The 15828-nt window shown below is 39.5% G+C and overlaps 1 protein-coding gene across 1 annotated transcript in view; it reads right to left on the reverse strand.

Moving 5' to 3' along the window:
• LMBR1 (limb development membrane protein 1) overlaps nt 1–15828 on the reverse strand; it is a 121835-nt gene that overhangs the window by 84188 nt on the left and 21819 nt on the right. The window contains exons 2-4 of the mRNA XM_038755662.1: nt 8834–8906; nt 5512–5551; nt 984–1123 (exon numbers count right to left, since the gene is read on the reverse strand). Of these exons, the coding sequence (XP_038611590.1) occupies nt 984–1123; nt 5512–5551; nt 8834–8906 (253 nt within the window). The remainder of the gene's footprint in view (nt 1–983; nt 1124–5511; nt 5552–8833; nt 8907–15828) is intronic.

Genomic DNA, 15828 nt, shown 5'->3' on the forward strand with positions numbered 1-15828 from the left:
AGGTTTATCAGGTCCCTCATGGGGCTTACAGTCCTAGTAGGGGGAAGAACAGGCATTGAATCTCTATTTTTCACATGAGGAAATGGAGGCACAAAGAAGTTAAGTGACTTGCCCAAGGTCATACGGCAGACAACTAACAGAACTGTGATTAGAACCCATGCTCTTACCAGTAGGATGCCAGTCTCCTTCCCTAAAAAGCTTTTCTGGATACAGTTTCATACTGAACACAGATTAAGAGAGTTGACTGCAGAGTGCTTTTGTCTTTATTCTCATTTTTATAACAGGAAATCTGATTGAAGGAAAATATCACGGAATAAGCAATATGTGCAGATAAATTATGACTGCCTATTTGAGGGTTGTTTTCCCTGGCACAGTCTCTCCACTCTCCAAGAATACCTTTGAATATATAATATATTGAATATTAAAGGGGACCAGTTTCTCTTGCCTGGAGACCACAAATACTAAGTAAACTTTGAAATGAGAACTCTTTTTATAAAATGTGGGTTTTTGGCTTTACAGTTTGAGAGCTGTGGCCATTAATAATAATAATAATAATAATAATAATAATAATGGCATTTGTTAAGCACTTACTAGGTGCAAAGCACTGTTCTAAGCACTGGGGGGGGTACAGGATGATCAGGTTGTCTCATGTGGGGCTCACAGTCTTGGCCCACAGTATTAATCCCCATTTTACAGATGAGGTAACAGACACAGAGAAGTTAAGTTACTTGCCCAAAGTCACACAGCTGACAATTGGCGGAGCCGGAATTTGAACCCATGACCTCTGGCTCCAAAGCCTGGGCTCTTTCCACTGAGCCACTCTGCTTCTCTAGGAAAATATACAACTACAAAATCATAAACTAAAAGAGCCTTAATGTATTATCACAGCTCTCCCTACAACTCAAGAAATGGAGGAATTGAAGATAGGACATAATGACAAAGTACACATTCCAGCCCAGTTAGATTATTCCCCAAATACTCACCGTGGATTAGGGAGCCATTTAACCACTGAATATAGTAGTTTTGAGGAAAAGCAAGCAGGATTTCATTGCTGATTATTGAGAAAGGTAGAAGCAAAACAACACCAGCTGAAACTGCCAGAGTAAAGGTGCTCAAGAACAGCCTGAGGGTGGGGAAAAAAAGAAGAGAAACTGTTAATATAAAGATTTGGGGGAAAAAAATCAAAATCTAAAACTTGGGCAGGGATAGTGTCTATGGAATCTACTGTACGGTACTCTCCCCAGTGCTTCGTACAGTACTCTGCACACAATAAGCACTCAATCAATAAATACCACTGATTAAAAGACTCATATTATCTAGAATCCTACATCAAAAAGTAGTAGTCAATTCCTTTGGTCATGGTGTTTGATGCGTTTTGAAACTATTTGGCATTCAATTTGAAAACTACACTAAAGTAGTCAAAGTGTCACCTTTTCAGACTTTCCCTCAACTCAATAACAACAATAATTGTGGTATTTGTTAATCGCTTACATCATGCCAGGCACTGTTCTAAGCACTGAGGTAGATACAAGTTAATCAGGTTGGGCACATTCCCTGTCCCATATAGGGCTCACAGTCTTAATCCCCACTTTACAGATGAGGTAATTGAGGCACAGAGAAGAGTAATTATGTGGTTGGAAAGCTAGGACCTGGGGTACCTGGTGGAAAACAGGCTAGTGAATACTAAATATATGAAAGATTAGCATGAGGAAGATATCCTCTAAACTGAGTAAAACTGGATGCATATGTGACTCCTCCTCCAGGAGGCCTTCCCAGACTGAGCCCCCTCCTTCCTCTCCCCCTTCTCATCCCCCTCACCTTGCCTCCTTCCCCTCCCCAAAGCACCTGTATATATGTATATATGTTCGTACGTATTTATTACTCTATTTGTTTATTTTATTTGTGCATATTTATTCTATTTATTTTATTTTGTTAATATGTTTTGTTTGTTGTCTGTCCCCCCCTTCTAGACTGTGAGCCTGCTGCTGGGTAGGGACTGTCTCTATATGTTGCCAACTTGTACTTCCCAAGCACTTACTACAGTGCTCTGTACACAGTAAGCACTCAATAAATACGACTGAATGAATGAATGAATGAGTGCCAATTGCAACTTTGGTTTCCTGAACTTATGAATGTCTGAACTAGCATCAGTATCAATTATATAATTCTATTTATTCTGATGATATTGACACCTGTCTACTTGTTTTGTTTTGTTGTCTGTCTCCCCCTTGTAGACTGTGAGCTCATTGTTGGGTAGGGACCGTCTCTATATTTTGCCAATCTGTACTTCCCACGCGCTTAGTACAGTGCTCTGCACACAGTAAGTGCTCAATAAATACGATTAAAAAAATGAATGAATGAACCAGTTCTCTCTCAAAGACAACAGTCTTAATTTTTTGTAGTCAGAAAAGAAGAAAGAACTTTCTCACAGTAGAGAGAATTAAGTGCTCAAGGATGTTGCCTTGAAAGACCACTGACTCAGATAAGAATGATCTAACTTGAAGGTTTCTGAATGATCCTGCTCTGGGGGCAGGAACAAGCCGAATAACCTATGGATTTCTTTCAAGGCTGAGTCTATTAAAACACCATTCAATTTAATATAGGGGAAAAGAAAGAAGGAAACAAAACAATTATACTGAAATCATTTTCTCACTCTCAAGGTAAAGGGAAAAGGACACAAATTTGTAAATTATTGTCAGTTTGAAATCTGAGGCCATAGCAACCCGTTTGCTTAATTATAAGTCCACTGTTTCAGATAAGGGTGTGGAGCTGAGAGAGGAAGGCAGTACAGTTAAGGTGCTAAGGATTAATTCCGATAAAATCTTGAAAATCATTCAGGCCAATACCTTTTTTTGGTGAGCAAAGGGACGAGGTACTTTATTATGAAGAGGAATCTTAACAAAAATGTATTAAAGCTTTAGACGGAGGAAACAAGAAGAAATCTAAAAGTCTTACAAGACAAGGCACTATACAAAAAATACATTTAAAAGGCTACTCGGCAGCCCATGCCATCTTGTGGCAACTAATAGAACTGCAACACAGCACAATTGCAAATAAACCTATTAAAGTCCAAACTACTGATATATGAATTATTCAATCAGCAGAATTTATGTAAAAAGTGTTACCAATCAAACGCATGAAAATTAAAGCATATAGAGGGAATACAACTGAATTTTCTTCGATGGATTTAGCCCCTCTGATTCAAATACATTTTTAATGTTATTCCAAAAAAATCAAAGGAACCCGGGATTTTGCAGAATTTTAACTTCAAATCCCATAAGTCTCTGAAACGCCCAATTTTTAACAAAAGCATGTTTAAATTCATGAAAATGTATTACTGATCAACGTAAACATGAGCTTTTTCACTTGCTACTGTGCTGGTAAATGCATTTGACTATTCTAGACTGTGAGCCCTCTGTTGGGTAGGGACCGTCTCTATATGTTGCCTATTTGTACTTCCCAAGCGCTTAGTACAGTGCTCTGCACACAGTAATTGATTGATCAGTAATAATATTCTCATCCCCTCCCCATCATCCCCCTCCCTCTACCCTACCCCCTTCCCCTCCCCACAGCACTTGTGTCTATTTGTACATATTTATTACTTTATTTATTTTATTAATAATGTGCACAGAGCTATATTTCTATTTATTCTGATGGTACTGACACCTGTCTCCATGTTTTGTTTTGTTATCTGTCCCCCCTTTTCTAGACTGTGCGCCCGTTGTTGGGTAGGGGCCGTCTCTATATGTTGCCGATTTGTACTTCCAAGCGCTTAGTACAGCGCTCTGCACACAGTAAGCGCTCAATAAATACGATGGAACGAATGAATGAAGTAAGCGCTCAGTAAATACAAATAATAATAATGGCATTTGTTAAGTGCTTACTATGTGCAAAGCACTGTTCTAAGCGCTGCTGTGTGACCTTGGGTAACTGTGTGACTTCACTTCTCTGGGCCTCAGTCCCCTCGTCTGCAAAATGGGGATTGTTCTCACTCCAACTCAGGTGGGGAGCTCCACATGGAGCTCACGTAGCTACCCCAGTGCTTAGTACAGTGCACGGTACAGTAAGAGTAACCAAATGAGTGAATGAATTTGACTAGCAAACCACCACTGGAATGTTGCATTAAAAAATGAAAAATTAAGTAAGTAGTAGTTACCGTCATGATGATTGCAAATGAAGTCTTTCAGTTTGAAGTTTTCAAACCAAAATAAGTTGCTCTAAAAGTTTAGCTACATATTATTCTTTTGTTTCCAAATTACGAAGGTGGGAGAATCACACCGACTTTGAACAGACAACTGGCTCCATCTGGTGGCCACCCGGCCTGAACTTTGATTTTTTAAAACTGGCCACTGAAGATGACTCCAATTTTCCTGCCCGGGAAATTCAGCTTTAAGTTTGGCTAGCTAGGAGCCCTGAGCCCTGGACTCTATTGCTAGCTCCATCACTACATTTATAAAAAATCATTCCTTCACTGAGAATCCTTTGAGCAATAGGGATAATTCACCCACTTCACCTCCAAGTGCCTTCGCACGGATTAAGTTAATGTTTATCCCTCTTTTCACTGGCAGCTCTACATATATTCTTAACCCCATTCTGCTTGAGTACCTGGATTCTACCCTCAGTTATTTCAAGTGATCTATACGTTCCTATAAATCTGCAGATCAATCGGTTTTATTGAGTACCTGGATTCTACACTCAGTTATTTCAAGCGATCTATACGTTCCTACAAATCTGCAGATCAATCGGTTTTATTGAGTACCTGGATTCTACACTCAGTTATTTCAAGTGATCTATAAATCTGCAGATCAATCGGTTTTATACACACAAAGAGCAAAATGTTCCCAGTTTTCACATGAAAGGACACATTTCTAGAAAATCAGAGGAAACGCCTCAGGGAAAACACAACATTACGCTGTTAGACTGGTCACCTGCTCAGGCAATAACCTGTATTATATCCTCTAGGTTAAGTTTTAAACACATTAATGAACTTAGCCTGTTGTGCAACACTCCAACAGGAAAGGAAAGTTGCCCTTTCTGCTCAAAGTGACTGCCAACTTCTGCTCAGGAAAACACAGTTGTTTAGATGGTTCCTGTAATTTAAACTTGTATGGGTTTCAATTACCATTAGGCTAGTCTAGATGTTCAGAGTGAAGCAGATGCAATAGGTCAAAATAAATTTTAGTAGTTGGCTTTAAAAAAAACCCTGCTAAAATAAAACCTGCTGGACAGAGTTTACAGGTTTTCAAGCATCTCAGACTTCGCCTTTAAATTGTTTGTAAAACAGACTTTGAGATTACACTGTATGTAAATTAGATGTGTAAAGGTCACATTACTGCTTGACATTTGAAGATATAAAAATGGTTGAAAGGATGGCATTGCCTTGACAAAACCGATTTATAATCATTAGTTTGAGTTCTTTTTCCTATGAATCTTGTATTGCATTAAACTGCAGTATTCTGTATTTTTCTAAACAATATTCTAAGCATATATATAAATCATGAATATACATACGAAATCCTGTTGACTATGGCATCTTCATCTTCTTGGTCATCTGCAAGAGCATTAAAGCATATTTAAAACCCTCATTTTCTGACACAACCTTCTTTCATGTATTGCATAGAGGAAAAATAAAGAGCACAGAATTTTGCATCTGATCCATATATTATTAAAGGAAATTATAAAGCCAGTTCTGAGTTTTCTATTCCTGCCTAAATGACTGCTTCCTTGCTCCCAATCAATTAATGGCTCTTTGTAAAGAACACCATCCTCAGCACTTGGAAAGTCAGAGTAAAGTTGCTAGACACAATCCTTGCTCTCAAGAAGCTTAGAGCCAAAAGTTCCCACCCTATGCCCTCTAGTACCTAAAGAGTTAAAAATATAAGTAGGTCTTTAAAGCAGCATAGAAAAGCAGCATGGCCTAGAGAAAAGAACATAGGCTACGGAGTGAGAGGATCTGGGTTACAATCCTAGTTGTCACTTGTCTGCTGTGTGACCAAAGGCAAATCATTTAACTTCTCTGGGCCTCAGTTTCCTTAGCTTTGAAATGGGAATTAAAATACTATTCCATCCTACTTCAATTGTGAGCCCCATGTGGGCCAGTGGCTGTCTCCAATCTGATTATGTTGTATCTACCCCCATGCTTGGCACATATTAAGAGCTTAACAAGAAAAAAGGCCTTATTGCAGATGCTCATATGTCAGCCAGTTAGAAGCATATGACTCAAAATCCTAGTACTTTTGCTGTGGAGAAAGAGCAAAAAATCCTACGAACTTGTGTCCAGTTTATTTCCAAGCATGTTGGTAAATTTAATTGACAATTGAGAAGATTCTAAAATAATGAAACAGAAGAGAATTTTCCACAATCTACATTTTCAGACTTTAAAGACGCATTACCAATTCAGGATCCCTATCCACAAGCTCTCTACCTGGACCTGAATATACATAATGTTAGCCAACAATATTTACTGAGTGTTCATTGCAAAACACAGCTATCCTTGGGGCTCAATGAGATTTTATCAATGTTTGACTGTGGGGATTTGTCTACCTACTTTGTTGTAGTGTATTTTCCCAAAGACTTAGTACAGTGCTCCACACACAGTAAGTACTCAAAAAATCCAACTGGTTGATTGGCCGATTCAGCAATCAATCAATCATATTTATTGAGCGATGTGCAACTGACAAACCTTTCCACATCATCTGCGTATGAAGATTGTTCCTTGCTGTGTGAGAGCATTTGGACTGTGCAGTGCCTGGCACGGTTAGGTCTACCTACTTTACTTTGCTTTTCCAAGTGCTTAATATAGTGTTCTGCACCAAGTGCTTCATAAATATCACTAATTGATTCCTTTTTCTAGTCCCTAAGCTGGTTGTGAGCAAACATGTCTTCCCGCTCTGTTTGTATTCTACTCTCCCAATGCTTAGTAGAGTGCTATTGCTCAATAAATACTTAATGAGAAATGGAGTGACTGACTTAGAGCAGAGGCCTTGAGAAGACACCCAGAGATTGAAACCAATGAAACTTGTATGGGTTTCAATTACTATTAAGCTATGATGCTTGAAAACCTGTAAACTCTGTCCGGCAGGTTTTACTTTAGCAGGGTTTTTTTAAAGCCAACTACTAAAATTTATTTTGATCTATTGCATCTGCTTCACTCTAAACTTCTAGACTAGCCTAATGGTAATTGAAACCCATACAAGTTTCACTGGTTTCAATCTCTGGGTGTCTTCTCAAAGCCTCTGCTCTAAGTCAGTCACTCCATTTCTAATTGCTGAACACCAGGCTAACCTGTCTCCCATTGCTCTCTCCCAGTGCTACGCTGCATTGTCTAAGGCTTTGCTTCATTATAACTTCAAACGACTTCTTCCCTTTATCCCTGTTCAGAAGTTTGCAAATCCTGCTGTCATCACTTCTTCTCAAATGCCCTTCTTGGCAAAGATGAGATGGGAGGTGGTTCCGATGATCTGGTAGACTGACTGCATTCCAGGACAGCATTGCCTGTGAACCTATTTTGCCATCTCACGGTAAGTGTGCCACCGTAGCTTAAGATGTGGCCTTCAGTCTGCCCTGCTCCTACAGGACTGGTCTCCCTGGGGATTTCGGGCAAGAAGGGAGCGGGGAGGCATGGTGGTCTCAGACCTTGCCCTGTAGACCCCAGCGACCGGAGAGCAGGAGCCGGCTTCTGGCCTGTCCAGCTCCTGATATTGTAATACAATAATTATGGAATTTGTATATGCCTGGCGCTGTACTAAGCGCTGGGGTAGATACAAGCAAATTGGTCAAAGTTAAATGGCTCCACCTCAAATCAGAGAAGATTGCCTTCAGAGCTCATCAACAATAAAATTAAAAGCATTCAGTAGGCTCAGGGGATTCACTGAAAGACTCTACCTTTTAAGCAATCACATTTGCCCGATACCCTCTAAATTCTTACTAAACGGGCACAAGGGGTGATCATCGCTACTCACTTCCCCAGAACCCCCAGTTCTGGATGTGGGGGGCAGGGCCAGAAGCCCCAGGTTAACACGTGGGTATGATCTTAGCCTGCTCTATTCAGCATTTGGCTACACCTAGTTTCTCAGCCCCATCTATGTTGCCTAAACTAGATCTTGCCCATATGCTCTTTCAAGACACAGCTTAGCAAATGGCTGCAGCCTTGGTGTTAATGTACTACTAGTGTTTCATACATCTCCTATGTTGAGCTCATTATGGGCAGTGAACGTGTCTGCTAATTCGGTTGAATTGTACTCTCTCAAGTGCTTAGTACAGTGCTCTGCACAGAGTAAGTGTTGAAATACCACTGATTGACTGAAATACTGTTTCCATTGCAATAATTAATCTTCAAAATTTAGGTCACCCGATAACGAGTATTTAAGAAAGGGAGGTAGGAGCGTCATCACAAATATTACTCAAAAACCGGTAGCCAATGCCAGCCCAGGTTAAAATGCCGCTCCATCTGATAAGAAGTTGCCATGGTTACTCTTTCAGAAACTCAAATACTCCTGGCCCTGAAGCTATGTATGCCCAAATGATGAAAAGGGAGCAATGGGGCAGTCTGGTAGAGCCTCAGCAAGAGCCAGTCACAAAATCCCCCTTCTCAGAGGGAAGACGGCCCACCCAACACCCACAACAGCCCCTTCCCTTAAGTGCCTGCACAAACAGTAGTCCTGGTGGCCAGGACCGGATGTTTTGTAGTCCATGGCAGCTCAATTGCTCATTTCCATGACTGCTTTACAGTTACCCTTAATCTACTCAACATCCTAATGTTTCCTTAATGGCATTTATTAAGCACTTGCTATATCGCTTTACAATTGCACTAAAATTAGAAATTTTCTCTTACCTGATTTCCTCTTGTATCTTGTGATGATGAAGTATGAGATGACATAGAGAACAGCAAAGAGAAGAAAACATATCTGGAAAACAGTTTAACAGGTGAAGGGTAAATAGAAATCTAATAATCCAAATCTATTTTATTAGCAATACAAAATGTACTTTAAAATATAAATGACTGTAATAGTTTATTGAAAATTCTAAGTCATATTAATTTATTCTCTTTTCAATTCATACAGTAATATGCTGCTCCACAAAAATTCATGCCATTAGGTAGGAAATGGACATACACCCATTATAGGAGTACCACTGTTACGCTCAGACATACCAGTCATTGTTCCAAACAGATCATTTTCCATTTTATTACTTCTCTTCCATCGATAGTATAATACGTGGCCTTGTGGAAAGAACATGGACGATGGAGTCGGAGGACTAGGTCCTTATCCTAGCTCCGCCACTTGCCTCCTGTGTAAACTTGAGCAGGAAATGATGATGATGATACTGATTATCAATAATAATAATGATAATGGAATTTGTTAAGCACTTACTATCATGCCAATTACTGGGGTAGATACAAGATAATCAGGACTGACACAATCCCTGTTCCACATGGAGCTCACAGTCAGAGGGAGAGAGGGAGAATGGGCATTTGACAGATGAGGAAACTGGTACAAAGAAGTTAAGTGATTTGCCCAGAGTCACACAGCTGCCTTCTTGTTGCCTCACTGTACGAAGCACTCAGGAAATACAATGGAAACACAAGACATTTCCTGCTCAAAAGGTCCATACACTTCAATGACGGAGACAGAAAAATATTCACTGGCAGTGAAATAAGAATAAATTGGATCTCCTCACACTGTGAGCTCTATGTGGGAAAGGAACTTTATCTAATCTGATTGTATTATATCTACCCCAGTCCCCAGTACATGGCAACAGTAAGTGCTCAACAAATAGCACAATTATTCTGCTCAACTGAAAATAAATATACACGCAGGTGAGCTCTCTCTCTCTCTGCCATGCTCCTCACCCACCTATTCCCGAGTACCATCTTTTTCAATGCTATCTCCCACCCTCCGCTACATATACACACACATACTGACAACTTTAATAGGAAACATTTATCTTGCTAGACATTCTGTGGATTTGATTTTCCTCTATCACCTATTTTCCTCAGCGGCAGCACTATGGCACTTCATTAACTGACGTGTTTTGTTTCCCTCTCCCTTCACTTCACTTCCAGAGGTGAAATAGCATGGAGAAGGTTTTATTACCTCTGTTGGTTGTCATAAGGATTATCCCCTGTTTAACCATTTAAGTTTGTAATGTGCCTTGAGATCCTTGAAGTGCTACAGATATTCAGCCTAATAATAGTTCATACTACACAACTGCAGACAATGATATTATTGTATGCAACAAATTTAGTCATCCAAGATTTGACAAGTACAATAAAACAGCACAATGAAACTATTTTTTTTACAGTTTGTGTGTTCAATGAGGATATTAAGAATAAAAATTCAATATCCCATAAACTATCATGTATCACAAATACACATAAATAACTTTTCAATAATTACATCTCCTATATTTCACTGTAATACTTATCGTAGAATAACTGTTGAATAAGAATAACGACTCAAAGAGTATCTTCAATGTTCAGGATTATGAGTGACAAGATAAAACTACCACCTACATTACTTGCCAAACTCTCAAACATATGATTTACTCCAGAGCTACTCATATGATGCAATGATCAATTAGCTTTAGTATAGCAAACCAATATATCTCAAGGCAAAAAGATTGTGACGTTTTATTTCACAGGTGCTAAATCAATCATATTAAGTGTTCACTTTGTGCAGAGCACTGTACTAAGCACTTGGGAGAGTACAATAGAACAAAAATAGCAGACTTTTTCCCTGCCCATAACAAGCTTACAGTCTAGAGGCTGTAATCGCAATACTGATTAACACATACACTTGTCATTCTAGAAGGGATATTCAATAAAGCTATCGCTTTAAAATGTAAACTAAAAATTGATGTTGATTTAAAGATAATCATAAAATTGAAAATGCAAAAATTTAAGAAAATTTAAGTGCTAATATTCATCTCTACAAGTGAGTAAATATTCATGTCAATAGTAATAGTAGTAGTAATAATAATAATATTAATAACAACAATGATGGTATTTGGCAATGGGCCAAGCATTGTACAAAGTGCTATGGTAGACACAAGATAATTTGGTCAGACACAGCCCCATAAAAGCCTCGCAGCCTAAGTACAAGGAAGAACAGGTATTAAATCCCCATTTTAGAGATGAGGAAATTGAGGCCCAGAAAATTTTAGTAATTTGCTCAAGGTCCCAAGCAGGCAAGTGGTGGTGCCAGGACTAAAGCCTAGATTCTTGGACTCCCTGTTCAGTAATCTTTCCACTAGGCCACACTGCTTCCATTTACTTATGTGAACAATACTGAATAATTGTGACAAAATTGCTCACAAAAAGAATATATATCAGGAAAAAAAAAGCCTTGCCACGCCTAGTCCAGACTCTATTAACTGCCTGAACCACCTTCAATTCAAGCATCCAAAAAGCAGCTACAGTTTCCTAATATAAACATCCTTAAAGATGACACTTCTCACTCAACAGACTAATTAATTTGTGTTTTTAAAAATTCAGGCAATTTCAACAGGAAAAAAAAATAAATCAAAGCCAAGCAACTCTTCAAAATATTTTCATTTATCCAACAAGAAAAACAGTCAATTTGATTATTCCTCCCATGGTGCTAATAAAATATGGCAGTTGAGGAAAAACCCAGCTCTGCAGGGATTTCTTGCATTGTGCTCCAAAATAGAAGAGTCACTTTTGGCCTTTTTCCCTTTGGTCTTTAACTGGGATAAAAGAATCGGCTCAGGAACCAAAGTTTTTGGTACCTAGCATCTATTCCACAGGCAAAAATTCAGCCTGTCACTTCAAACAGCACTGTACGATTGAAAAATGATGATCAAAATGAAGACATTTGGCAAGGTAAGGGAAGAAAATCATTCCAGAGGACGGAGAGAGATCTTGGAGGCTTGCAACCTGGATTCTATTCTCAACAACTCTACCACTGACTTGTCGAGTGATACTGGGAAAGTTGCCCCCATCATTTGGGGTTCCAATCTGCAAAATGGAGTTGCGCCAACTAAAGGTGTTAACACAAACCATGAAGACCAATATTTCCTGCCAACTGAATGAAGGAAACCAATTCCAATCCTCTGTGTCAGTGTTTCTCTGGCACTGCAAGGCCGCAGCCTGAGCTGAGTACTTTCAAATCCTAAGGAGACCTTCCAAGAGAATTTCCAGAAAGGAAGAATGAATTACTAACCTCACGGTGCTAAGGGCGCTGGTTTCCCCTATATTCCCCGGAAACTGTTCAGCCCTTCTGGAAGAGATGGGCACCTCTGCCAATATCAATCAATCAGCGGTATTTATTGAATGCTTACTATGTGCAGTACACTGTACTAAGTGCTTGGGAGAGTACAATGCAAAAGTAGCAGACACACTCCTTTTCCATAATGAGCTTACAGTCTAGAAGGGGAGACAGCCATTAATATGAATAAATAGTGGGAAAGCCCCAACCCATATGGGAGCAATGCTGAGTGCTACTGAGGGGGAAGCACAGAGGCAGTTTTGGCCTTGCTGGTACATCTTGTCTTGACTGCTCATCTTAGACCCAGACAGAAGACACTTTTATGCAGTAAAGTAAGTCGATCAACCTAAGCTACACCTTGGGTGAAAGTAAACTTGAGACTAATCAATTTGGGGGTAATTTTAGACTGAATCCTGTTTTCTGCCATAATCAAGCAGCTTGATGGTCCAAAACCCAGTGTCTTACTTCTGTTAATCAGACCCTCAGTTTGACCCTGATGGTCTTGAACCTTTGGGTTTTTTTAAAGTGTTCAGCAGTTTCTGTTGTGATCCTTCACAATCTGAACTAAGAAAATCCCAATTTTGGTCATTATCCTGTGGGTCAGCTAAGATTGGGGTTTTCACAGACACTAGAGTCAGATCCTGGTTGGACTTCCTAATTCCATAACTTCCTTTGGTGAGCCTAAATACAGGATGGCTAATGTTGGTCCTAAATTTGGTTTTATACACCTAAGCTATTTTGACTCCAATCTCCTTCAACAAAAGCCTCAGAGTCTAAAGTCTCCTCTCTAAATACATATCCTCTACAAAACGGAACTCATAATACAAACTATAACCAAGTTCCATCCTCACTGTGGAATGATTGGCTTTGGAACAAAATGAAAAATCCCAAAAGGCTTGCTACACCAAAGAGCAAAGTTAGGGTTAGAGTGTTAGTGTCATAAGAAACTGTTTGATAACTCAGTAAGGAAGGCTGATAGTGTCAGCAAGTATTCTAAACACGGTGCTTAGAGCAAAGGCTAATAGGTTAATAACTGGTGTCAAGAACCTAAGTCAGTGACTTTTACTTAATGGATACGTCTTTATAAAGATACAACTTTCCCAAGGAAACTACATTTTAAAGTTACAACTGTACCCAAACCAGGGGCCAGTACAACAGGAATTTTACTTTTGTCAGATAACTTTTCATTTTATGATGGAAAATGCACTTTAGGGGCAAATGACTAATATAATGAAAGCTATTACCCTATTCTATGAGACATCTAACAATAAAATAGTATCTGGGCACTTAATATAGTGCCTGGCACATAGTAAGTGCTTAAATACCCTTTTTTTAAAAATCATAGGATTTGGCATTTCTTCTACATGAGCCAATCTGTAAATAATGTCAGAAACACTCAACATATAGGACAAGCAAATGTCATACATTTCCCCGATTTTCTCACCAGATAAAATAATCTATTCATGTACTGAGGCAGGGAGGCTGCATTCACTTAGACTATGAGGTACAGTGTCCACTCTTATTTTCTTATATCTACCCCAGCACTTAGCTTAGGTCTTGGTACATAGTAAGCACTCAAATATCACTCTGCACACAGTAAGCACTCAATAAATACGATTGATTGATTGATTCATTAACCATAACCATCACAGATGGGGTGTCCAGAGCCAAGGAATTGCTGGAGCTGAGAAACAAAGAGAGGATGCCAATCTCCTCCCAGTGCCTCTTCAGTACTTGATCAAACCCTGTGTCTAATTGTCATCTGTAAAATGAGGATTCAATCCTACTCATTCATTCAATCGTATTCCCTCCTAATTAGACAGAGCCCCATTTGGGACAGGGACTGTGTCCAACCTGATTATCTTTTACCTATCCTAGTGCTTAGTACAATGTTTGGAACACAGTAACTGCTGAAGTACCTTCATCATTATTATTATTATTATTCACAACCTCTTGAAAAGTTCCTAGTAGAATCCCTGTAAAACCCTGAATGACCCTGGCCCAGTCACCAAAAAGAGGAGAGAAAGGAAATGGGGAGTGATCTGTAGCTTCTCATTTCTCTCTCCCCGCTTTGTGAAGAGGTTAGTGAGTGACAACACAGCATAAGTGGTTTGCTTCAAAACCCCTTCAAACAGGCCTGGCAGGAGAACTAGAGAGACGGAAGCCCATACAAATTGCAAAGCCTACATTGCACAGGGGTTGGGTTGGCCTAAACTTCCCAAAAGTTAATGGGACATTCAGAGAGGAGTTTAGCTTTTTCCCCCGATATCTATCTACTTGTTCGGTTTTGTTGTCTCTCTCCTCCTTCTAGACTGTGAGCCTGTTGTTGGGTGGGGATTGTCCCGATCTGTTCCCAAATTGTACTTTCCAAGTGCTTACTACAGTGCTCCGCACACAGTAAGCGCTCAATAAATTCGATTGAATGAATGAATAAATGAATGGGAGAGCTCCACCTATTGTGACACAGGGTGGAACTTGAAGAAGATTTGGTTCGTTTTCTCCTGTGTTGCTTCCGATCTGCTCATCGTATTTATTGAGCGCTTACTGTGTGCAGCGCACTGTACTAAAACTTGGGAGAGTACAACATAACTGACTCGAAAGACGTGTTTCCTGCCCACAGTGAGCTCACAGGCTAGACGTTGGAACCATGCCAGAAGAAGAATTCCATGGAATAATGTATTTCTCTTAAGCTGTATTCCTGGGGGAAAATGGAAACTATGGTGATTGAATAGGGATTATTTTAAGTCAAAAACTTTTTCCATCCACTTTACCAAAGCAGAGTCCTTCAGGGTGCTCATGTGACCAAGTGAATGACAAGTGACTTCTGGTAATCAGTTTAGCATTAGCAGCTTTACACATTAGAGGCTCTAAATGTCATTCTATTAGTCCTTATACATTCTGCTATTCTTTCCAATTTGCAATATTGATTAAATCTCATCTTTGGCCATTATCCTGTTTGAGAATCAGGTTAGGCCATGATTATTATAGCTTTTACCAAGCTAACAACTGGATCCTAGCTGGAGTTTCTAGATCCCTATATTCCTCAGAGTGCTCTGAATAGTAATAATAATAATAATAATAATAATAATAGGATTATTTGTTAAGCGCTTACTATGTGCCAAGCGCTGTACTAAGCACTGGGGTAGATGCAAGATAATCATGTCCCAGATAATTAGATAATCATCCTGAATATGGGATGGTTTCCTTTAGTCCAGCTTGGTTTTAGTTCAGCTAAACAGCCCCAATCTTAACCTCAGGTAGCAAAATCTCCAAAGTTAGGTAGCTTTCTGGCCTTAAAAAAGGACCAAAATCCCTAGCAAGTTCTGACTCTCATGCCTACCAATGGCCACATGTGCCTTCTGGGACTATTATATGCCAGGAGCTAACCCAGTCCCACATCCCCCTGAAGTCAGTTTGGCCAAGGCCCAGAATTGTAAGTCTTGCAGGGCTGATTTGAGCACAGGGGGTCAGCAAGAAGACACCCAGTTCCTTACCTAACCACTCCAGAAATTACAATCCATACTATGGAAAATAGCCTTATCCAGAATGGATACAGTGAGGATTTTTCCTATATTTTGAAAAGCCCTTGAACGAATTCTAT

Source organism: Tachyglossus aculeatus, chromosome 13, assembly GCF_015852505.1.
Source record: "Tachyglossus aculeatus isolate mTacAcu1 chromosome 13, mTacAcu1.pri, whole genome shotgun sequence".
NCBI lineage: Eukaryota > Metazoa > Chordata > Mammalia > Monotremata > Tachyglossidae > Tachyglossus > Tachyglossus aculeatus.